Here is a 24,662-nt window from a genome sequence, read left to right as displayed (position 1 = left end):
AAATGATTACTGCACCGGCCACCGTGCGATAGCCTGGTACGGTATCACTGTTCTGTATCGTATTCAGTCCATATAAATTATTTTCCGAAGCCGAGAACGACACGATAGCAATGAATATTTGTAAAGGTAAACGTGTATTTCATATAAAAATGAAAACTCTGTGCTTATGACGTAACCTCATAATGTACAAAACATGATATTCAGTGGAAAGGGAACTCAGAGCTCCGCAGGAAGATGCGGCTTCTCACTGGAAACACACACTTGGTCCTTGAGTAACGGAGCTGGCAAACAGCCTGCCGACAACGCGCTGACGACTGCGCTGGGGAGCGTCTATATCGTTATCACGGCACTGCAAGAGCACTGAACTCACCTTCAGACTAGGGTGACGCTTACTTCTTCACTAAGGCACTGTAATATCAAGTGGCAAAGGCAGCTATCACGAAAACAGGCAGGCCCAGCTCCTGCGTCCTAATATCAACACCCTGCACGTCTCACACTGCCTCTCACCTCTCTCACGCGTCTTTCTGACCTCTCTCACGCGTCTCTCACCTATCTTACAGCCATTATCACGTCCCCCTGTACTGGCCTAGCGGCAGTGCCGACTCGGCCGGGGTCTGCCTACACCGGCAGCAGCTTTCTACCGACCGGCTGGGGTGCGCGCTGGACGCGTACGGCCAGCCTCTCGCGGACTAAAATCTCGCTCAGGTGGCGGTGTTCGTCGTACAGGTCAAGCTCGAGCTGCCCGTCCGGCCGGCGACCCGTCACTGCGCCCAGCAGACAGGGCCGACTCACCAGATTGACGAACCGACTGATGGCCTTTGGAGACCAGTGGCTGCCGCTGGCCGGAGCCACACAGCTCAGCCAGCACGACACCGCCTGCCGGCAGAGAGTGCCGTGCCATCAGTCTCACAGTCAACACAAATCAGTCATTAGTCATAGTCAAAGTCATTAGTCGGCAGTCACAGCTCTGAGACTGCACTGTGAACGCCAGCCTGGCCGTCTCCGTGGCAGCACTGCCGCTTCCTGTCACTACCAAATCCACTCGGGTGTGCCAGTTACTATGAGAATAATTCAGAGAGAATGGAGAGACCAAAGAGGGCACAATAGATCTCAGCGGGGCTCGCTTACCTGGTACGGCAGCAGGTTGAACTCCTGTTTCATCTCCCTCAGTTCGCTGGCGTCACAGGCCATCGTCACACCGTGGTCCACCAGAAACACCTGTCACAACGCAGCCACACACTCATCAAGGGCTTGTAACAGACTTGTTCCTGGTGTTTACCCGCATCACATGGAACGGACGTAAACTAAGAAACAAGTCACAAGCACCATTCACGCGCAGGTTTGCGTGTGACGTGTGTTCTTTGGCGTTTTCCTCTAACACGCCATTCGTTGTTTGTGACAGTCATATCCATAAAGTGAATGATGGAAATTCCCGAGTACGTGTCCCGCCTCTCAGGTGGCTACTTTATTGTTCGTCTTTTTTATTCGAATTATGTGCCAGGGCACGAGCGAGGTGGCATAATGAATGCGGGTTTTGTTAACTGTACGGAATGCTAAATCTAAAATTTAATTTATGGTTTCTTTCGTTTTACAAACCATTACAAAGTGTTTTTGCAAGCATCAAATTTTTAGAACTGAAAACAGTTGCAGTAAAACGGCAAACAAGCACTTAAAAAAGGCACATGCTTCAACCAGCTTACGACAATTAATGCGCATTGCCAACATCCAAACAAATTGAAAATAATTTTGTTAATAAACTGAGTAGCCACTAGACACACCAACGAAACATCTAAATGTGTCAGAAATTTACGTGATGTTCAACAGACTGATCATACCGATTGGTTATGTTTACAAATACAAATATTAGACATATTATGATTGTCAAGTAGGTACCTACGCTGCAGCAACAGAAGCTCGCATCCTGCGGCCTTCAGCGTAGCCCTCGTCCACAGTCCAGAGTATAAACTGGCTCAGTATGGGATCCCGCGCGGTGCAACTCGGCGAACTCGCCTCCAACAAGAGCCGGTCCGACTCCGGACTCTTAACTCAACGGGTCCGACTCCTCACGGTGAACTGGTCCGACTTCCAAGTGAGCCGGTTCCACTCTCCAGAGTCACTACAGTGAGCCAGTCCGACTCCCCACAGTTATTACATGACCCGGTCTGTCTCTCCCTCCACAGTGAGCCTATCCGACTCCACATAGTGAGCTGGCCCAACTCTATACAGTGAGCCTGTCCGACTCTATACAGTGAGCCGGTCTGTCTCTCCACAGTGAGCCGGCCCGACTCCACATTAAGGGCCGGCCCAACTTTATACAGTGAGCCTGTCCGACTCTATACAGTGAGCCGCCGAGCCGGTTCGACTCTCCACAGTGCGTGGGTCGGACTGTCTCTCCACAGTGAGCCGGTCCGGCTCTAACTTACCGGTCCGACTCTAGCTCACCTCCACGACAGGGAGCAGGTCCGACTCGGTACTCACCTCCACAGAGAGCCGGTCCGTCTCGGGTTCATCGGCCAGGTCCACGACCATGGCTCGCTGCCAGCCGCTCTGGAACGGCGCCACCAGCACCTCGCCGATCGCCGGCCGGCAGGCGGCATTGTAGTGGCGCCGGCCGCAGCTCCGATACGCCGCGGCCATCGCCGCCGACAGCGACTCCAGTGTTTCGTCCATGTCCAGTCGGCGTCGGTACCCGGCGTCTGAGCACGAGAATAGAGAGGTCACAAAGGTCACAGGTCACAGAGCAGGTCACAGGGATGGGTCACAGAGACGGGTACATACATGAACTATTCTGGTCACAAGAACAATGTGACAGGTCACACGAGGAGTGACTAGCCACAAGGACATGCCACGAAGCTACCTGACAACTAGCACACAAATCCGACGAAAATCGTCAGAAGTACGAGCGATCGTGTGCACCAAAATGTGAACAAAGAAGCCGGCCACATGACTTAGCGCTTTGACAGTCGTTTAAGGACATTGATAAGCATAGGACGTCAGCCATTTCCAAGATGATTCACAAAGCGGTATTGCCAGAGCGCCAGACGACAATATCAAGCCAAGCTGTTGTCATGACACTGCGTTATCGAAGACCGAGTATGATGCATGATATTTAATTATATATCAGTCCCTTAACAATGTAATTGAAACGCACTGTTGACACGCGAGCAGCGATAACGCCACCCGGCACAAACAGTTTCATAACACAAGACCTATCAAATGAACTATCGATAGCGCTGCCACGACACCCGTACTGAGCGCCAAACTCTCAAATAAAGCTCCGGGGAGCGGATCCGATACGGTATCAGCGCACGCAGCAGCTCGCAGGACTCGGGTGTTGCTAGGACCGCGGCGGGGCCGGGTGCAGGGAGCGGCACGGCGCGATGTCGGGTGGCACGGTGGCCAGAGCAGGGTGCCGATAGCGGCGGGGTGGATGGCATATGTCGGAGTCTCTGTGTTTGTAGGATACAATTTTATGAGAGTTAGGTCTAAAAACGGATATAGTGAAATGGTATGATTGCATTTTAAATCAGTGCATGACAACGATGTTGCTGGTATTCTGACACCGTGATGCAAGGCTAAGGACACGTATTCATAATTTCTCTATAAATACAGAACACGCATACACAAGTAACTTTCTCCACAAGCACCCAGGTAGGACAGCCGACAACCACCAATGGAACCAGCAAAAAAAAAAAAAAAACCTGCCTAAGACACCAATTACTCGATTCTCCATCCTCCAGTAGGTAAGTATGGCACAGCCTGCCTGGCCACTACTCAAAATTGAGACAGCCGCAGCTGCCACCCTACCCAAATACTCACGGTCGCTGTTGACCTCCTGGGCGGGTATGGCGCCGAACGGCAGCTGCACGTAAAACTTGTCCGGGCTCAGCACCGCCGACACCTTGACGTAGACGGTGGAGCCGATCCGCGGCACCACCACCGGCTCCGGATTGGCCGAGTGAATGAGGACGGTCACCGGCTCCTGGTCACCTGGAGGCGGGGGGGGGGGGGGGGGCGCTAAGAGACGCGCTAAGAGGCAAGGGAGCGGGAGAAATCAGCATAGGCGGGATATATCGAGCACAACAAACGTCTCATCGCCAGCCAGCCAGCAATAGGCGAGAAAAACTTCTTTCGGTGAAAACATGTGTCTAACTTCAGGAGGCGAACTGAACTAAAACGGACTACAGGTACACCATAAAGTTGCTAAAATCATACGGACCGAGCATTATTAATATGCTAATTGTGAATTGCAGAAGGTAAACTAAAAACATACCAGTATGCAGGAAAATCTGAAGGAATCTGGCATGGATCAAATCCCATATCTAGTCAAATCCCAATCTCCACATCAAACATAGCATTCAGGCAGCACCACCAACAACCCCTTCAGTCACCTCCCCCCCCCCCCCCCCCCGCGGCGTGACTGTCACTCACCGCCTCGGACGTGTCGTTTGGGGCAGGCGATGCCGTCCCAGCAGCGGCGGCCGGACGCGTACACGGGACACACGCCCGGGTCATCGGGGTCCCGGCGTCCCGTCAGGCCGGCCACCTCCGCCTCTCCGTCCTCCTCCGGACGGTTGAAGGGAGACGTGAAGTCCTCACCCATCGGGTCCCACTGCGGAGGGGTGGAGACATGTAACGGAGGTGCTACAATGAGTTGAGGCATGTATGTAACAGCTCACGCGACGTGGAGAACTACCGCGCTAACAGCAGCCTGGTAAGAGGTTGACAAATTATGGTTTACGGGAGCAGATTACTACATGGGTATTTGCTCTGTGGGACCGGGATGACGCGGTATAAAACGTACGTGGTTCAATGAGGCCAATGGCTGGTGAAAACACCCATCCATATATTTAACGCAGTTTAGATGAGCACGCACGAATCGCATTTCAGTAATGAACGAAAGAAGAAAAATAGAATTTGAAATGCACTCATGCAATCAGAAAATCTATCCCAACGTATTTAATGGTACACAAGACTTCAAACAATAAGCGGAGAGTAGCTTCACTCCCTCTGATATTTTGGACTTACACATTGTGACATTCCAAAGTTCTGAGACCACATACATATACAGCGATCCTGCCTTTCCAACTACCGTGGAGGCGAGTAGGTCCGTACCTTGGCGATCTCCTGGCTGGCGGTCGCCGAGGGGACGGTGGCCGTGTGTCCGTTGGCCAGCTGCTCCTCAATCTCAGCGAACGACGGGTCCAGCTCCGGATCGCGCATGGCCGCCACTCCCAGCTCCAGAAGAGCCTGCGTCACCGACATCAGATCGTCCGAGCCATCTATGATTGCCTCCAGCAGCACTGCCTGGCACCCGCTGCGGGGGAGAAACATCGGGTCAGACCAGCGATCTCCGACTGATGGCCGGTGCGGGGGAGGCACCAGGTCACCCAGCGACCTCCGACTGGATAGCCGCTGCCCGGGGTAGGTAAACATCAGATCACCCGGCGACCTCCGACTGGATAGCCGCTGCCCGGGGTAAGCATAGGGTCAAGCCAGCGACCTCGACTGATGGCCGCTGCCCGGGGGGGGGGGGGGGTAGGTAGACACCAGGTCACCCAGCGACCTCCGACTGGATAGCCGCTGCCCGGGGTAAGCATCGGGTCAGACCAGCGACCTCCGACTGAATAGCCGCTGCCCGGGGACAAATCGGGTCACACCAAAGACGCGGTCACGCTACAGCCTCACTACTGCGGTGTGACAACCAGTCGGTAGACGTGGCAAACATATGATTGGCCACAGCCCAGAATATCACGATTTACATCACAGAAACACTTTACAGGGCGTACAAAATGTTTTTATCCCCACGTCACTCCCGATGTGAATTCTCATCCAATGACGTCCTCTCAATATGTCTGACCACCTCGTCCCCCAGGTCTGACCATACCAGATCCCCACATTAGGTCTTACCGTCTTACGAGCCCGCCACTCTAAGTCTGATTCCCTCAGGTTTTCCCAGCCCGCCACTCACGGTCTCACCAACCCCGGTCTGTCGGGCCGGCTAGCCCGCCAGTACCCTCTCCACGGCCGGCACACTCACGTAGTGCTCTCGCTGGGTACCGGCACCGCCAAACAGACTGTCCCCTGGAGCAGTTCACGGAACGTGGTGGCTGCCTCAGCCGAGTACGAGTCCAGCTGGGCTCCCAGCTCGTCCACTGGGTACACCTGAAAAAACACACACAAGTAAAGTTACACCTGGTACGGGCGCCCAGGTGCTCAACTGTTCAGTACACAGAAGTTTGTCAGAGGGAAAAAGAGCGCAACAGCAAAATAGTTATTCAGCACATTGAAGACTTACGCAACAAGATTATTCTCCGCTAAGAATAGACGTCTATGTTTACGTAACAGTCCACTTCGTGCTTATTCATAATTAATTCAGCACCAGTTTCAATTAACATCGTGTTTAATCATACGCATTTGCGGCAATAATACTTAACCCGCGAGTTGCTGGGGGGGGGGGGGGGGGGGCGTTAAACGCCCCCACTTTTTTCGCCGGGCCATAGCATAAAAATGGCGCGACGCAGGCGCGCCAAAATTTGGGTACCTGTAGGGAATTGATTGAAGTTTATTGTGACAAAATTTCAAAAAAATCGGTCGGAAATTTTTTGAGATATCGAGGTGTTAGTGACGTCATGATTTCTGAGTTTTCGACCAAAAACGGCATATGTTCAAAAAATCATATAAAATCACAGAATAGACATACAGACATACCGTGAACGCCATTAGACTGCCAATACCATGAAAAATCAAATGGCTATCTTCGATTATTGATTATCGTTCCGCAATTTCCAAAATCTTGAACTGAATCTTGGCAATTTCTCGTGACTACTTCACGACCATGATACATTTTTTTTTTCTTAAATTAAACTTGTTGAGCCAAACATGTACACATATGATAAAATAAATGTGACCATCGTGTTCTACGCCCCAAATTACCCATTAAACATGTGTCACAAGCTGCGAATATCAGTTTTGATTTTCGGGGATATGTGCCTACCCGGTTGACCTGACCTTGACCCTGACCTATGCTTGACTGACCCCTATGTACATGGAGCTGACACTCTTGTAGGCCTTATATGATGGATTGTGCACCGTTTTGACAGAGTTTATGACGAGAGGCGCCCATTGCGAAGCCCTGAAGTCCATGCTACTGAAAGCCCGATTTCAGGTGTTTGACCTGACCTTGACCCGACCTGTGACATCAAAATTCAACTTTAAAATACTCATCTGAAGCGTCTCGTCGCGTTCTTTCGTTTGCCGCCTCGTGCGTTTCGCTGCGCCTTTTGGTTCTCGAGTTATCGGCTGGGGGCGTTTAACGCCCCCCCCCCCCCCAGCAAACGGTGGGTGTGGCGAAATACCCCAGCAACTGCCGGGTTAAGACAGTTGATATGGTTTCATCAGCTGCCATACAATAAATTAATATGCCTTGTCGTTCACCCTACACCGCATGTAAATTGCAAAACATCGGCTAACAAAGCATGTTGGTCAGTTTATGTTAGCTGCACTGTCCATCGTTCATGTTTTGCTCAAAGCTTTGGCGGTCCTTTAACAGTATTTCTTTAAATTAGTTCGAGTCAGCCGTAAGAATCCCACACCGCTGGTATTCTCCCTATTTTTATCCTCCGTCATCTGGAATTCAGCGGATGGTGGGCGATTTTAGACACCCCTCAACGGACCGCTGTCGTGAGGACTGACACCTACCCCGGCGCAGCGGGCGTGGACAGCAAACACCGGCTCCGCGGCGAACTCCTCAGTCATCGGCCGGAACCTGACGGCCGGCAGGCGGTCCGTGTCGCCATAGTCCACCCACAGCACCGGGTAGCTGGCCGAGGCAGGCTCCTGGCGGCAGTGGCAGGGTTATACATACAGTACACTATACAGACCCCACCCACAGCACCGGGTAGCTGGCCGAGGCAGGCTCCTGGCGGCAATGGCAGTGGCAGGGTTATACAGACCCCACCCACAGCATAGTTACTAGATGCAGGCTCCTGGCGGCGGCGACAGCCACAGGGCTGTAGACAGCCGCAATCGGTAGGTCGGTGCCAGAGCACAATTACATATCACCCACTGGCATCGGTATCGCATCGGCACGCAGGCGGCTCATCGCTCAGAGTGGTCGACAAATAATCATGGCCAAACATTCCACCGTTCTTTCCTCAACTTTATGGTGAGGACAGAGGCCATTCTTATAAAGGAAAAGGACGGAGGGACGGAAGGAAAAAAAGAACTCAATGAATTAAACGATTCCGTCCTTATTGGTTATCATAAAGGTTCCGTCCCTCTACCCCTCCCCCTTCGTTGTTTTGCTAGGATGCGTTTTTCGTCTAAATGATCAAGAGCTTTAGTAAATGAAACAGGAATCATTTCCTGCAATATTTTCTTACAAATTTCGTCACAAAGAATGCAACAAGACTAAGAAAATATTGTGTGATCGCTATATAGGTATAATAAAATGAGAACCTGCAATTATTTGGGATCATATTTGAATTTTTATGGGACCGGGGGCTGTTGTCTGCTACGATACATAGCCTTGGCGGCATTGGCTACGATGAAGGATAATATAGATAGGCGAAGTATGTAATATGTTGTAGTCTTTCCTGCTAGGCTGAAACCCACCAAAGATTGTTTTTGCGTATAAATGTGGTAATGCCTATGTCATACTCAGTGATATGGTGTCTAATAAGCGGTAAGGGAACAACGCAGACACCCTGAGTTAGCGTGACGGCTCGGGACAGGCGGTAGAGATAAAAGAGGAGGGGATACTGATAGGGCATCTTATCGTTCTAGGGGACGACGCGGCGCGCGGCGAACGCGCGCGGCGGCTCGGGATGAAAGGGAGGGAGAGAGGGAAGGAGTAGGTAGAGAGAGAGACGGGGGGCGCAGGTGTTGTTTTGACGAACTGCCACGCTAAAGAGGGGGGAGGGGGAGCGGGGGAAGAAATGGCCTGTGGATCTTCTCTGTGTGGGGACAGCGAGGACAGTCCAGCGACAGCGCTTGAGCGTGGCGGAGTGTATACGAATTTCTCTGCGTGCAAACAAGAACTTTCAGTGCTAACGAGAAGTTGTAGTGCCACGTGACTCAGACCTCCAACCGTGATACCAGTCGAGGCGCCAGAGGACACAGGACACAGGCCAGGTGAGGTTGGAGCTACTGGGAGGCAGTTGCAAACAGTAAACACCTACCACTCACTGGATATTGCATCTCAAGGTGTCCAATCCTGCCTGTTAATGTGTATGCCCGATAAACAACGATAGCTGCAGAACGATAAGGTGGCGGTCTATAGGTACTTGGTCTGCATGTCAAATTGACTAATTTTCGTATGAAATAACTCCCGACCAATGTCATACAGCTCACATATCGATTAGCATGCAGCCTGAAACACATTTCGCACAAGTTGCTCTCGCAACCAGCTAAATATCGTATCAATGCCGTAAAAAAGCGCTGCTGAAGAGCAGCGCTATTTCTGGTGCGTTATTTTTCACGAACAACGCAAAGTCTTACGTCACCAGAGGCGTCTTTGTCTCTTTATGATACGGAAACGCGTCCTTTTGGGTGGGGGTAGCGTCAATCTGGCTTCGTTCTTTTAACAGGTTCCGTCTTTCGTCTTCGTCCTTTTATGATAACCAAATTCCGTCTAATCTCAGAAATGACGGAGCGTCCCTCCGTTCTTTTCTTTATAAGAATGGCCACAGAACGGACGTCACCTCAACTTCCGCCGTTCTTCCCTTCCTTTCGGCCTTTCTTTCCTCCCCTTTCGGTCTTCCTTTCCTGGCCTTTCGGCCGTTACAGCTCCTATTTTCACCGTTCTGTCCTCACATTTCAGCCGTTCTTTTCTCGCCTTTCGGCCGTTACAGCTCCCATTTCCACCGTTCCGCCCTCACCTTTCCGCCTTTCTGGTTGTGCTCCTCCAGTACGACGCAGCGGCACCAGCGCGTCTTCTCGCCGGGTCTCTCCCAGCGCGCCACCCAGTAGGAGCCGGGCAGTAGCGCGTCGCGCACCGCCTGCTCCGGATGCAGCGGCAGCCGACTGTACACGGAAAACAGCCGCTCCTCGAACCTGTACAAAACAGATGGGGAAGGTCATCGATAGCCTGTAAAAAGCAGGATGGACAGATGCAGCTCCATGAGACTGCAACATCTTCGGCATAAATGTAGGCATTTATAAAGATAATACTTACGCAGGAGGCTCATACGAGCCTGCTTACGCAGGCTCGCCACGAGCCATACTTACGCAGCAGGCTCGTATGTTGAGCCCAACGTCAACAGTAACTAGTAAGGTATCAACGAATCGACCAATTAAGTGAGGGATATCATTGTCAGAACTTAATTGATGAAAATGAAAAGCAAAACAAAAGTAAATTATAATGTAAACAACAAGAGGGTTACTGGTGCACACTGGTCAAACCCCCAACTCCCAGTCAGCGTAGAAACAAAGCCAGCAGTGCCTAGACGAGCCCCACTCACTCATCGAACTGCTCCGAGCGGACGCCCAGGTAGAAGTCGGCCGGGTTATTGAACTGCATGACGATCACGTTGTGCGGCCCGTCGCCCACCAGCTGCTGTTCGATGGGACGCGCTGTCCACACCAGCTGCAGCCCGCTGTACTCGGGCGGAGCGCGCACACGGTGGCGGCGCGACGGCCGGCTCTCCGAGGACGCGAAACTGACGAACGGGACACATGGAGACATAATATTGTGAATGGTGAGAATGTGGTGCTGAGGCCGGGTGGCTGAGAAAATTCATAAGCGTAAAAAATCCGCTGCAATGTCACTTTAATTTAAAATAATCTTACCGAACATCTTACCAAGCATTTAGGTTCTAACTTCAGCAACCCAAAAAAAAGAAACAAGGCGCGATGAACCTATCACTCGGATGGACACTTAATGCCGTTTCCAAAGCTCCCTCCACCCAATCTGCACGCACCATGCCCTCCCTCCGCGGCGAACTGACCTGATGTTCAGCTCCGCCGTGTCGCGGTTGGCGCGCGCCGTCGCCGGCCGGCTGGTGGGCGTTGGGCGGTCAGCGCGTGCTCCGCTGGCCGTCTGGCCGGCCAGCCAGCTGAGTACCTTCTCCTCCGGCGGCTGTTCGGGTTTGACCGACACCGGAGGGGACAGCTCGGCAGGCCGCCGGTAGGGGACCAGCAGCGGCCGCAGCTGCAGCTCCTCCGACTCGATCTGCCAGGCCGCGGGGACGACAAACTGGTTACCGGGAGGTATGACTGCCCCACGGTCACGTCTCCAGCACACAAGGCCCAGAGAGCTATTGGGTAAGGGATGGTGCAAAGTATAGAGCATAAGCGCCAAGACAGGATGTGTTTCATGATTGGGATTTTAGCCGGTCCTGTAGCTCAGTCGGTAGAGCGTTGGAAATTGGAATCCACGCAGTGAGAGCACGCGTTCCCGGTTATTACAGCCCGGATTCGAAGCGCGACGGGCGCTTGACATTTATGGGCCTCCTGACAGGTATGGTTGCGGTTGGTGGCAGGCCGTAGCCAGACGAAGTCAGTGAGGGGACCGGCCGTGCGTGGCTAGGTGCGCACGTTAAACTTTGGACTCCAAATTCTGCCATAGAACTGGAATTGCGCAATCGGAGGGTAGAGGGCACGGTCAACGCAACAAGCTTCGCTTAGCGGGGTCTCTGTCCTTGTGAATCCTTCCATTCAAAAGTTTCGGACTAAATGTATTAAGAAAAAAAAACTAGATTTTGAGTGCTACGAGCACAGAGAATATAGGCATGTTATACTCGTAGCTTCAATTTCAAAACTTATTTTGCATTAGTCCAGCCATTATGCGATGGTTCTATCCAGGAAACATTTACACATCTTCACCATCACAATGGCAGCATTCAATGGTGCCGGTGATCGTTCCTCCCTCCCTCCATCATACACAGTACGTCGTTCACAGTTTACATGCATCTGAGTCACTGACCGACCCATCCCATCTAAGGTCGGTGGTGCCGCTCGAATATTGTCAAAACTAACGCCGGCTCACCTGTATTGCAGCACAAGCCATCCCAACATCTAAACAGCCTAACATTCTCTCTCAGGTTACCGTTCCAGCCGTGAGCCGCGTCACCACCTGCCCCACCCAATATCCCCCAAACTGCCCCATCGTCTACCCTGCCCCACCTCCCAGCTTCTTTACCGTCTAACCTGCCCCATCTCCCTCAGACTACCCCACCATCTAACCTGTGTGGCAGCGGCGGCCGGGTTGATCAGAAGCGCCGCGTTCAGGGTAGCCACCACGTCCACCTGCATGGGCTCGGAACCGACCGTGACGCCCGAGATCAGGGTCGCCTCGTACAGGTCTGGCAGCTGTGAGCGCCGTAGCACGGCCCTCAGACGACACTCGGGTCCGTCGGCCAGCGCCAGCAGCAGGCGCCGCTGGAGTGGCCAGTGCGACTCGCCGCCCACCTTCAGCTGTGGGGCGGAGAGAGGGGGAGGGTGGCCAGAGTGGGTAGACATGTTGGGATATTGTGACCGCGGACCGGTCGTGCGGGGCCGAGGCGCGGGCCGGGCCGGCGGCTCGGCCGGCCGGCCGGCGACGGGCGAGCCGCCTGACCGCCGCGCGGTCACCGCGCATGCGCTCTGTGCCGTGGTTATATAAGGGCGCGACCGTGACCGGACTGGGTCAGTCGGCGGGTCGCCGTGTCCGTGCTTGGTCTTCGGTCGCTGGAAGCACAATACACCGTGTCGTGGTATATGCAGCTTTACTTGGCCCTAACAGACATGGGCGGCGGGCAGAGATGGGGGGGGGGGGGCAGCGTGCTTGATATCGACTGTTTGACGATTCCGCAGCTAAGGCATCAAATTCAGTTGACTAGATATAGGTTAAGCGTCTTGATAAATTTATAAATAACACCGAACGCGAGCTTGTACGAAAACAAAATAAAACATCCTAATTCAATGAAAACACCAGCGAAGTGGTCAAAGCTCAAACAACGCCCATTTTGCCGAGTTAAAAAAAACGAGCGGCTAGAATCATCAATAGACAGCTCTGTACTCACGTTGACCAGTTTGCACTTGTAGGCGGCGGCGGGCGCCTCCTTCATCTTGTCAGGCAGGAAGCGGAGCTGTCCCACCGGCTGGTGCTCGCTGTTACCGTAGTCGATGTACTGCAGAGCCACCATCGAGTTCATGTCGCCCCTACGGCCGGGACGCGAGCGGGACGGTTAGTAGGGAAGGCGATGTAACAGTGCCGCACGGGGTTACGGAGTCCTTAGAAAACAAAACGAAAGGTAGGAAGTCTACTAAACATTTAACTCCGCAATACAGCTAAAAAAAATGGTTGCTATATGACATAAATGGACTGAGCCGTGAAGCTTAAGCAAGACGTATTATATGAAGATCATTTTAAAATAAAATAAAATACTTGTGTTCTCACTTGTCAAACACGTCCGTCACCCTGGCGCGGTACCAGGCGCCCTTCCAGGCGGCGATCACCAGCTCTCCCTGCTTGGGGAGACGCGACATCCGCGCCGGGTGGAGCGCCAGCTCCCTAAAAGACATCATCACAGGAGGAAGAGAGTTGACGATTCACCGTGGTGACACATCGAAACTGGAGCAATACTATGGTAGACAACCTGATATTATAACAGTCCAAAGGCATAATCATCGGCTGTTATCAACTAAACGTACCTAATAAAAAAGACGCTGACCACAAGACACATACCTACAAAAGAGTACGATGAGGCCATCTTTTTGAGGCGTTTATTGCGGCTTACGGGCGAGGTTTACGAGGCATTAGCGTCTGGCATGTACTTACGTCAGATCCCCTGCCAGCTTGGTCAGCGAGTCCGTATCCTCCCACAGGTTCAGGTAGGTGTAACCGGTGTCCTCGTCGTGAAATGAAAACACAACCCTGGTCTCGACACCCAGCGGCGGCGGCCTGGCAAAACCGGGGACAGAGTGAGCCGTGGACAGAAGAGCCGGCGCGGCAGAGTGGGCGGTTTGACATGGAGCGTGAACGGCGAGTAGGCGCTGCCAGCGTGGCAGAGTGAGAGGTCGTGGCCGGGCACAGGAGCAGGGAACGGTGAACACGCACAGCCCGTGTGACAGAGTGAGGCCGTGACCGCACAAAATACGGCTTACTGAGTGAAATAGGAAGCAAATTGGCAGACAACGCAACATCGCTCACCTTTGCACCACTTCTTTCGGACTTTCATGACCGAAAGTTTTCTTGAGCAGGTGGCGATTGATAATTGAGGACACCTCACTGTTGGAGATCTTGGAGGGGCAGGTCTTGTGCGGCGGCGGCGGTGACGGCGTCTCCAGCGTCGCAGTCCGCGTGCAATCACTGTGCGGATCGGGAGTGCTGCGAAGGCACCACAGCACAATGAGCAAAGAATCTAAAGCTACTTTATGTATATACTTTAACTACTTCACTAACTATATAATTACTAACTAGTATGCTAACTATATATTATATAACCACTACACTACTTTACAGTAGCACATTTACAAACAAACAGTTGAGATATGAGAGTATTTTACTCGTATTTTACCACAAATAGGTATATCATCAGGCCATGGATAATTGCGGTGAATTGTTCGCCACGGAATAACATCATTAGATGACCTGAAAATTTAAAATTGGAAGCCGTTGGCTTTCTCTTATTTGTGAAGTGCAGTGCATCACATTTACTCTTCTGCTAAGATCCAATTTAATTGACGGACAGGCACAAGGGGCCGCAGCCACCCTCCTCGTCCACAGTCGAGGATGCTAAAATGGCCAGTGCTCGCGCGTGTTAAGGCACATCGAGCAATGCAAAAATTTATGCTGTAAGGTTAATATTGACATTCAACCTCAGGTCAATGTAGTGAAAAAATGAAGTATTGCTAATACCAGCCCATGTGTGCCTTGCAACGAAAAATGAATTACACTTACACGCCTGTATTACGCTTTTTTTTTCTCTCAAAACTGGTTGCCATGGAACTTTGTCTGAGCTCTGATTACCATAGCCTCATCGAGACATAATAAATGACTTGAAAAGGAATATTTTGAGGTAATTACCGCAATTTACTGCAAGGACACCAATGATGATCTATACCGAACTTTCACGTGCTCAACACCAGCAGCCGGATGGGCGCCCGTCGACACTCACCGCTGGGGCCTCTCGGTGGTGCTGCCGCGACTGACAGGGGACTGCGGTCGCACTGAGCCGCCGCCAAGTCCCGCCGAGCCGCCGCCAAGTCCCATCGAGCCGCCGCCCGGTCCCATCGAGCCGCCGCCCGGCCCCACCGAGCCGCCGCCTGCCGCCGCCGTGTGGAACGATACGGCAGACTCCAGCGTGGCATTCAGGTCAGTCGTCGAGCGGGCCGTCCTCGACTGACTGGGGGCGACGCTCGTGGGACCCGGCGGCGGGTCGGCGGGCGACGGCGACTGATGCGAGGCTATATGATCCTCGAGCAAGTCAGCCCATTCTGTGAGCTGGCATAGCAGCTCAGCATTTTCGCGCTTCAGGCTTCTCGCTGCTGCTGGGTTGGCGCTGAGCCTTTTTGTCTGTGGATGACAGGGCATGATCAGCGGGTGGAACACTCTCTAGCACTCTAAAGAACAGCAGTCCACAAGACTATACACAAATACATTGAGTTTTACGGATGCTTACTCTGCACACAATTTGTTCGTCCTACAGCCAAACACACATAACTACATTGAGCTGCAAAGGATACAGCTAACAAACATTTTGCACAGCCACATGCAACATATGAGACTCCTCACTCTTTCAATTATTTTATCCAAGTAGGTGTTCAATCTCTCCCTCTCATTTTCAATCAGAGGGAGCTGGAGCAGAACTGCCTGCATCTTACTACCAGCCATCTTGACTTCATCACCTGTGAAGAAACATCGGGAGCAAGATTAAGTAGACATTATGTCTTAACCCTCGCCCGTATTGGTGTTTTTCCAGCCGCGAACGTATAAGGGGGGGGGTCCGTTGGACCCCCCCCCCCCCCCTGCCGTTTCGCCCCTGATCGAGCTAGAGCTTCGCGGAAAAAACGAGCGTGTTGCCCGTGACGAGAGGAAGCCGATGATACCCAATTTTAAGGTCCTAGGTCATTGGTTGACCTGGTTGACCTGGTTGACCTGACCTGACCTTGCAGGTCAGGTCAACGACTCAAAAGTCGGGAAAATCGGGACCTGTTAGAACGTCGTAAAGTGTGGCTGCTATGGCGTTTTTCGGGGTGCTGATCACGAATATCATGTTAGTTTTGATCACAGATGATGTCTTCATGCATTTCGGCCAGGTCGGGTCAGGTCAGGTCAGGTCAACCAGTAAGTAGGTGGCAACCGCCTCTGACAGCTTCGTAACATGTTACGAAGGCACCAAAACTACTTCGTAAATGTTCATATGGTTGCTAAATTCGAATTCAGCTAAAAAAAAACTGGCCTAGAAACATGTAAAACTCGGAAAAGTGAACCGAGGTTATCAAAGGTCAATGACCTGACCTGACCTTCAGGTGACCTTGACACCCACCCTAATGCATGGGGGCAACATCATATCACATGTTTGAACGCTTGAAACCACGAAAAGACTGCAAACGCGCGGCTAATGCGAGCCGACATACGCCGAATCGCGATTCCGGCCAAACATGGTCTCGAAAAGTAGGTCACAGGTCAAAGGTCATTTGGGTCAGGGTCATGAAATTTTCAGGGTAGGTGTAAAATTGATGAACGCGAGGGTACTGAAAGTTTCGTCGCGATCAGCCGCTTTTTACGCGAGTTATTCGCGAAAAACCATGGGGGGTCCGTTCGACCCCCCCTCCCCCCTATACGGGCGAGGGTTAAGTGTCGGTACCAAACACAATAATTTTCTTAGGTCCCCAGGGCCTAGACTGCAAGGGTCATCGGCACCCATATCAACACCGATGAAAGAGCACTGTGTTGGTATTTGGTAACATTGATCAGAAGTGGCAAGATCATGGTACCTATCATGCTGAATTGTACACTGTACGGGTGATGAGACTCTGCCAGCAAGAAAATGAGCCTTTAGCATAGCTCAGCTGGTAGGTGCAGCAATGAAATCAAATTTTTGGTGGTGAGAGCCAAGACTTGGGCTGCTCTGGTGCCCTGCAGTATCAGACAATGAATCATTAAAGGGATCAGTATGGTCTGAGCTTGGTTTGAGCATAGTTCTGAGTATGAAGTATGACAGTGTGGTTTGAGCAGCCACATCCAGATCAGGTCTCATATATGGCCTGAGTTGAAGAATTAAGTCTGTTGAGTGGGAGAGGTAACATATATATATAAATTTGATGAAAATGCTAAGATTGACATCTCAGCACTCCCATATTCTGATTGAACAGGCTGAGTCAATGCTGCACAACAAGCCCAGCTGCTCAGCCTGTGCTGCACTCTTGACTCCAGCTGCCAATCCATAAATTAAAACATTCAATCTACTTTTTAAACTCCTTGCCTGGGCTCAGCCATGACTTATGTATCTGGAGACAGGGGCCCTATCTTAAAACCAGACTGCTGAAAAGTAATTAGGGCAAGACTTGAGCTCTGTTTCACAGCAATGAATCACTTTTGTAAACTACTGTGCTTCAAGAGCTAATGAAAAGCTGTGACCAGACACTGGTCTCATGACACAACCTATGACCACAACCCATCAGGCATGCTGTTAGCTCACAAAACATTCAATTTGTGGCCAACAGCAGACCATGAAACACAGTCTAGCTGCCCATTCTTCTAGATGACTCTCCAAACCCAGCTTGAGCTCTTGATTGAAATTGAAATGGACACTACAGTTGGGGAAACTACAAGGCGAAGATCCAAAAATGGATTGGTCAATAATAGACTTTTGATGACTATATATGGGCATAAATGCAGCCCTCACTACTAAGGCCAGGGTGAAAAACGGTATAACGTGCTGGTACTTGCAGTATCGCGTCCACTTATCACAGAGAAAAGGCTTCCATTTTCCACTAGGAATCAACATGGTCATGATTTGATCAAATTCGGCAAATTCACTCGAGAATGGCGATAGAAAAACGACTTTTCTGCAGGTTCCGGGCATCACAATCAGCTGGCCATTCCATAAATGGATTGATATTTTGGAAGAAAATTGTTAAAAGATTCAATTTCATTACAATAAATAAAAATATTTACATTTAAAATAATTATTGAACCACAATTAGAAAAGCCATACCTATACAAAAGAATAGAATAGAATAGAATAGTGGTTACGGATTTTTAGGACGGTCAACAAAGGACCTGTAGGAAATCCGGTCATTTGCTTCTCCCTTACACCAACCATGTAGCTTTTAGCTCATCCTGGCACCACATGCTCAATCAGTTCGCAGGGTATACTTCCTGTTCACCCACAGCTTGTCGAGACGGTTCTTGAATGTGTTCAAGTTCGGTGCCGCGACGACGTCTGCAGGGAGACTGTTCCAGCTGTCCACTATGCGATGACAGAAAGAGGTCTGGCGAAGATGGGAGTTCACTCGTCTCTTCTTCAGTTTCAGATGGTGACCACGCGTTCGATCTGAGGTGTCGAGCTGCAGAAGGTCGGCTACTTTCACTCTCAGGCATCCTGTCAGAATCTGGTACGCCATTATCATATCTCCTCTCATCCTTCTATAGTACATGGAGGGGAGGTCCAAGGCTCGAAGTCGATCCTGGTACTGAAGGTGACGCAATGGACGAACCAGCTTAGTTGCTCTTCTTTGGACCCTCTCAATGGCATCCTGGTCCGCTCTGAATGTAGGTCCCCACACCACATTTGCATACTCAAGGTGAGGACGCACCAGAGTCCGGTAGAGGAGAGGCAGAGAATGACTGTTTAGGGCTTTGAAAGCCCTCTTCACCAGTCCAAGAGCTCTGTTCGCTCGACCCACGGCAGCCGCCACCTGTTCATGGAACTTAAGGTCTTCATCAATGACGAGTCCAAGGTCCTTCTCCATATGCACCTGAGCTAAAGTGGAACCGTTCATCAGGTAGCTGAAGTGCTCGTTAGAGGACCCTAGGTGCATCAGCTTACACTTATCTTGGTTAAAGGGGAGCTGCCACCTGTCTGCCCAGCGTCCCAAGGCATCAATGTCCTGCTGCATGAGAGCCTTGTCCTGAAGGGTGGTCACTTCCTGGTAGAGCTTGGTGTCGTCTGCAAAAAGCATAGAACGGCTTCTGACAGCATCTGGGAGATCATTAATGAAGACTAGAAACAACAATGGTCCCAGTACTGAGCCCTGGGGAATGCCACTGCTGACCCACGTCCAGCTCGAGCAAACGCCCTCTACCACAACTCTCTGCCTCCGGTTTGCTAGGAAGGCAGATACCCAGCGGAGCAGGTTTCCTCCAATGCCATATGCTTCTAATTTCCTGAGAAGTCTCTGGTGGGGCACTCGATCAAATGCCTTCTGGAAGTCCAGATATACCACATCCACGGCACCTCTCCTGTCCAGGATGGTGAGCCACTCTTCAATCACCAACAGTAACTGTAGGGCACATGATCTTCCAGGCAGGAACCCAAACTGGTCATTGGTGAGTAGGTCGTTTTCAAGGAAATGCTCCAGTAGCCTATCTCGAACAAAAGATTCTAGCAGCTTACAAGCAATGGAGGTGAGGCTTACTGGTCTGTAGTTGCCAGGCAAACCTCTGTTTCCCTTCTTGAAAATCGGGACCACATTTCCCTCCTTCCACTTGGCTGGCAGGACTCCTGTATCAATAGAGCGCTGGAACATCATCTTGAAAACTGGACAGAGAGGGGTGGCCAACTCTTTCGAATAATAAATAATGAGTTAAGTGCATGGATCCGAGAAAATGGATCTGGGATAATAGAAATAATGACATTTTAAAACTGTGGTGCTGCTTACATTTTTTGGCGTGTCTGTTTCAATCCGCCATACTTGCCAATCACTGCTTGACCTTGCATTGAAACTCTGCGATTTAGAGCCGCCACTTAATTGTGTACCGAGTGAGTGTAGGCCTTGTGTGGTTAAAAAACATTTTTATGCCTTATTTTTTCATTTGAATGCTAGGATGCATGGAAAAGATTAAGTTTTCTGATTTTATGACCATATATGGTCATCCCACTCCAGCCGTTGATTGGCTGATCCAATTTTAGTTTGGCGCCTCATAGTTTCCTCAACTGACTTGAACGGCTGTAGTAAAGCTCAGACATGTTCTTGGATCTGAGCGATGGATCTATATTCTATGATCTGTGAATCTCAGAGCAAACTGCAGGTTAGGAGCTATGATATCACCAGATCAGGTACAACCAGTGGCGTACGCACATACAGGACATTCCGTGCATGCCCTGTCCCTTTGGCTCATCGTCCCCGGCGCCCTCAGTGACTGGCGCCCCTCTGTCCAGTGTTGGCGCTCCTCCAGTCGATAGCGGCGCGCTTCTAGTTGATGGCGAAGCCCCTCTGTCCAGTATTGGCGCTCCTCTGGTGATAGTGGCGCCCTCCTAGACGATATGGTGGGCCGGTGGCGCCCCTTTGTCCAGTATTGGCGCCCCTCCAATCGATAGCGTCGCGCTCCTAGATGATGGTGGGTGGCGCCCCTCTGTCCAGTATGTCAGTTATGTTCGTTCCGCACGTGTACGAACATAACTGACACATTCAAGTTTCAGATATGTGGCGCCCTCCTTGTTGTTGGCGCCCTCCTTGATTGGCGCCCTCTCGTCCAATGCCCTGGTCCTTCGCAAATTCCTGGGTACGCCACTGGGTACAACAAATTTACCCTGGATTTATGATTTCATAGGATCTCAATCTGATGATAAAGCAAGAACATTGATCTATTACGTGAGTGGATCCTGACATCACATGACATGCACAACATTTAAAACCAGGTTTCCAATTGTTTCCAAGTCAATAAGTGCCACAACACTATGGAATATGATGTGTGATCACATAAAATCACCAAAACAGAATGTTTTTGGATCTATGATCTTGTCGGATCCAAGATCAGGATCCATAGGAACAGATCCCAGATCCATTTTCTCGGATCCATGCACTTAACTCATTATTTATTATTCGAATTTCAATATAAGGAGAAACTGGGTCTTGTACCTGTAACACAATCGTAAATAATAATAACAATTCATCAATTTGAGATCACCAGATCAGGTACAACACATTGCACATTGCGAACACATTGCGAACTCAACACTCGAAATGTTTTGAATGTTTTGAGCTTAGCCATGCGATTTTTCCTCAGATGGCGCATAAGAGACAATTTTGACAGATTTTGATGACGTATATTTCCAAAAACATTTATTACAAAGTAATACTCATGCTTTTAAATAAATGTCATCATTTCATGACAAATGTTAAAATTAGCAATTAATGAGTAAATTCAAAAAATTAAATAATGGCTTCATATTTGTATTAATCGTAATTTACATTTCAAGAGGCGGTTTCAGTTTTGTTAAAACCTTGGTCAATGCCAGCAGAGGATGACAATCGACTAACAATTGACAACGCTCTTGCCTTGGAGGAGGAACGCGAAAAAAGTAATAATTTGGTGGTGTAGGTGGAGTTGTTACAGTCGATATTATTTTTTAGATTTGTTAGCTACAATTTATAACTTTCATCTATTGAAGGCTGAAGTTTCTGCTCCACTTCTTGCGTTTGTTATCATGCGCTCGTTATGAGACTGAAACAGAAACTGAAGTTACAGCGAGCATTTAGAAGTCTGTGAAAGGAAGCGTTGAGTCTGGAGGCAGATTCGTCTGTAGCAGTGTATGTGTGCTTTATCATTCACTGATACTAAAAACAGCCAGTTGTGATGCAGCGGACACAACCCAAGAAAGACGCCAAGATGCGGATCAGAGCATTTCCGATGACCATGGATGAAAGGTATGTGGAGGGTATCTGGAATATCCTCAAGAATGCCATCCAAGAAATCCAGAAAAAGAACAACAGTGGGTTGAGCTTTGAAGAGCTGTACAGAAATGCATACACCATGGTTCTTCACAAACATGGTGAGCGTTTGTACACTGGACTGAGAGATGTTGTAACTCAGCATCTGGAGACCAAAGTAAGAGGGGATGTGCTAAAATCTTTGAACAACAACTTCCTGGCAACCCTCAATCAAGCGTGGCATGACCACAAGACATCAATGATCATGATCAGAGATATCCTCATGTACATGGACAGAGTATATGTACAGCAGAACAATGTGGACAATGTGTTCAACCTGGGACTCATTCTGTTCAGGGACCAGATTGTCAGATATGGTGGCATCAGAGATCACCTGAGGGAAACACTTCTTAAGATGGTCATGAGAGAGAGGCGTGGAGAGGTGATTGACAAGTTGGCAGTGAAGAATGCGTGCAGCATGCTGATGGTTCTTGGTGTGGACAGCAGGGCTGTGTATGAGGAAGACTTTGAGAGGCCATTCCTTCAGCAGTCTGCTGAGTTCTACAGAATGGAGAGTCAAAACTTCCTGGCTGAAAACTCTGCATCAGCATACATCAGGAAAGTGGAAGCACGCATAAATGAAGAGGCAGAGCGAGCATCTCACTACCTTGACGAGTCAACAGAGGCTCGTATTGTGGAGGTGGTGGAAGAGGAACTGATCAAGAAGCACATGAAGACGATCGTCGAGATAGAAAACTCTGGTGTGGTCCACATGCTGAAACAACAAAAAACAGATGACTTGGCATGCATGTACAAGCTCTTGTCTAGGGTACAAGATGGACTGAAGACTCTGGCTGACTGTGTGTCGACCTACCTGAGGGAACAGGGCAGGGCACTGGTAGCAGAAGATCCTGCATATGGTGGGAAGAATGCCATCACATATGTGCAGAGCCTGCTAGACCTAAGGGATGTGTTTGATCACTTCCTGAAAAACTCTTTCAACAAGGACAAGATGGTCAAACAGCGCATTGCCTCAGATTTTGAGTACTTCTTGAACCTGAACAACAAGTCCCCTGAGTACCTGTCTCTGTTCATTGATGACAGGCTGAAGAAGGGGGCTAAGGGTGTCACAGAACAGGAGATTGAGGCCATTTTGGACAAGACCATGGTCATCTTCCGGTTCCTCCAGGAAAAAGACGTCTTCGAGCGCTACTACAAGCAGCACCTGGCCAAGAGGCTGCTTCTCAACAAGTCAGCAAGTGATGACAACGAGAAGAACATGATCTCCAAGCTAAGGACAGAATGTGGATGTCAGTTCACATCCAAGCTGGAAGGCATGTTCAAGGACATCACAGTCTCGAACACCATCATGGAGGAGTTCAAGCAGCACATCCAGTCGGGTGGTGCCAACCCGTTCGGCGTCGACCTGACAGTCCGGGTGCTGACCACCGGCTTCTGGCCCACCCACTCTGGAAACATCAAGGTGGAGATCCCGCGAGCGCCGGCGGCCGCCTTCGAGACCTTCCGCAAGTTCTACCTGGCCAAGCACACGGGGCGGCAGCTGACGCTGCAGGCGCAGCTGGGCTCCGCGGACCTGAACGCCGTCTTCTACGGTCCGTTCAAGTCGGACGACTCGTCCACCGACCTGGCTGTGGCTGGCGGCTCCAACTCGGCACTGCTGGCGGCCGGCACGCGCAGTCCCCGCCGGCACATCATCCAGGTCTCCACCTTCCAGATGAGCATCCTCATGCTCTTCAACAACCGTGAGCGTCTGACCTACGAGGAGATCCGTAACGAGACCAACATACCGGAAAAAGACCTGACGCGCGCCCTCCAGTCGCTGGCTGTCGGAAAGCCCACACAGCGCATCCTTGTCAAGCAGCCCAAGACGAAGGAGATCGAGTCCAGCCATGCTTTCAGCGTGAACGACGCCTTCACATCAAAGCTGCATCGCGTGAAGATCCAGCTGGGCGTGGCGAAGGGCGAGTCGGAGCCCGAGCGGCGCGAGACACGCAGCAAAGTGGACGAGGACCGCAAATACGAGATCGAGGCGGCCGTGGTGCGTATCATGAAGGCCCGCCGCACTCTGCAGCACAACGTGCTCGTGGCCGAGGTCACTGAGCAGCTCAAGTCCCGCTTCTTGCCGTCGCCGGTGGTCATCAAGAAGCGCATCGAGGGGCTCATCGAAAAGGAGTATCTGGCTCGCACGCAGGAGGACCGCAAAGTGTACACGTACGTGGCCTAAGTGGTGCGCGCTCGCAGCAGGGCGAGGGACCTGGTGGTGTCGTGGTGCGGTGCCGGACGAACCCGAGACGCTGTCGAAGGCCGGGGCACGAGGTGTCTACCGCGAACGGTGTGGGCGTCAACGATGGGGAAATTTCCGCCGAGGACGGCATGTGTATTCTTGTTTCACCAAATTTGTTTGAAGGTCGGCTGCGCAGACGCGAGTGTTTTGTTCGGTCGATTTTACGCGGCGCCCGCTTCCCAGATCTGTTTCTGGCGTCACTATGTGCCGACTTGTAAATAGATCGTGTTTAACATATTATCCGTGAGCGAGGATCGGAGTGTGAAGAGTTGAATAGATGAAATTTATCAGTTTTTGTTGTTTGTTGGGTTTCATGGTAGCTCAACAAGTGTTCCAAGCCCACCTGTTCGTTTACACTGAAGCAGAAGCACCTCTTCCACTCGTTAGCGTCTGTAACACTTTCGACACCACACATCCCACCGAAATGGAACCTAGCGCGACGATCAAATGTTCGCCTTTTTTAAATGTTAACACGATTTTTTCTCACGGGCAAAAACGCGTTGTCGTAATACTGTAAATTGCTGTTATTATCTTGGTTTATGCTTCGCCTAAC

The 24,662-nt window shown here is 50.8% G+C and overlaps 2 protein-coding genes across 2 annotated transcripts; one reads left to right on the top strand and one right to left on the bottom strand.

The window, feature by feature from the left end:
• Positions 1-121: 121 nt before the first annotated feature.
• Positions 122-21,031, bottom strand: LOC122374147. Its single transcript, XM_043352733.1, has 19 exons — positions 21,013-21,031; positions 15,719-15,831; positions 15,102-15,499; positions 14,135-14,311; positions 13,763-13,885; positions 13,382-13,495; positions 13,005-13,143; positions 12,187-12,417; positions 10,950-11,173; positions 10,464-10,661; positions 9,882-10,056; positions 7,702-7,839; positions 6,041-6,165; positions 5,116-5,317; positions 4,432-4,612; positions 3,820-3,990; positions 2,479-2,696; positions 1,129-1,218; positions 122-876 (listed from the first exon to the last, which is right to left on the bottom strand). Exons 2-19 carry the CDS (start codon positions 15,815-15,817, stop codon positions 619-621), a joined length of 3,261 nt encoding a protein of 1,086 aa, XP_043208668.1. The 5' UTR covers positions 15,818-15,831; positions 21,013-21,031; the 3' UTR covers positions 122-618.
• Positions 21,032-21,416: 385 nt separating this feature from the next.
• LOC122374146 (cullin-3-like) lies at positions 21,417-24,401 on the top strand. The gene has a single exon (XM_043352731.1). It carries the CDS (start codon positions 21,731-21,733, stop codon positions 24,047-24,049), a length of 2,319 nt encoding a protein of 772 aa, XP_043208666.1. The 5' UTR covers positions 21,417-21,730; the 3' UTR covers positions 24,050-24,401.
• The last annotated feature ends 261 nt before the right edge of the window (positions 24,402-24,662 follow it).

Source organism: Amphibalanus amphitrite, unplaced genomic scaffold (assembly GCF_019059575.1).
Source record: "Amphibalanus amphitrite isolate SeventyFive unplaced genomic scaffold, NRLGWU_Aamphi_draft 001611F_arrow, whole genome shotgun sequence".
Taxonomy (NCBI): domain Eukaryota; kingdom Metazoa; phylum Arthropoda; class Thecostraca; order Balanomorpha; family Balanidae; genus Amphibalanus; species Amphibalanus amphitrite.
The sequence above is the reverse complement of the archived record's forward strand: the minus strand, read 5'-3'. Positions and strand labels throughout refer to the sequence as shown.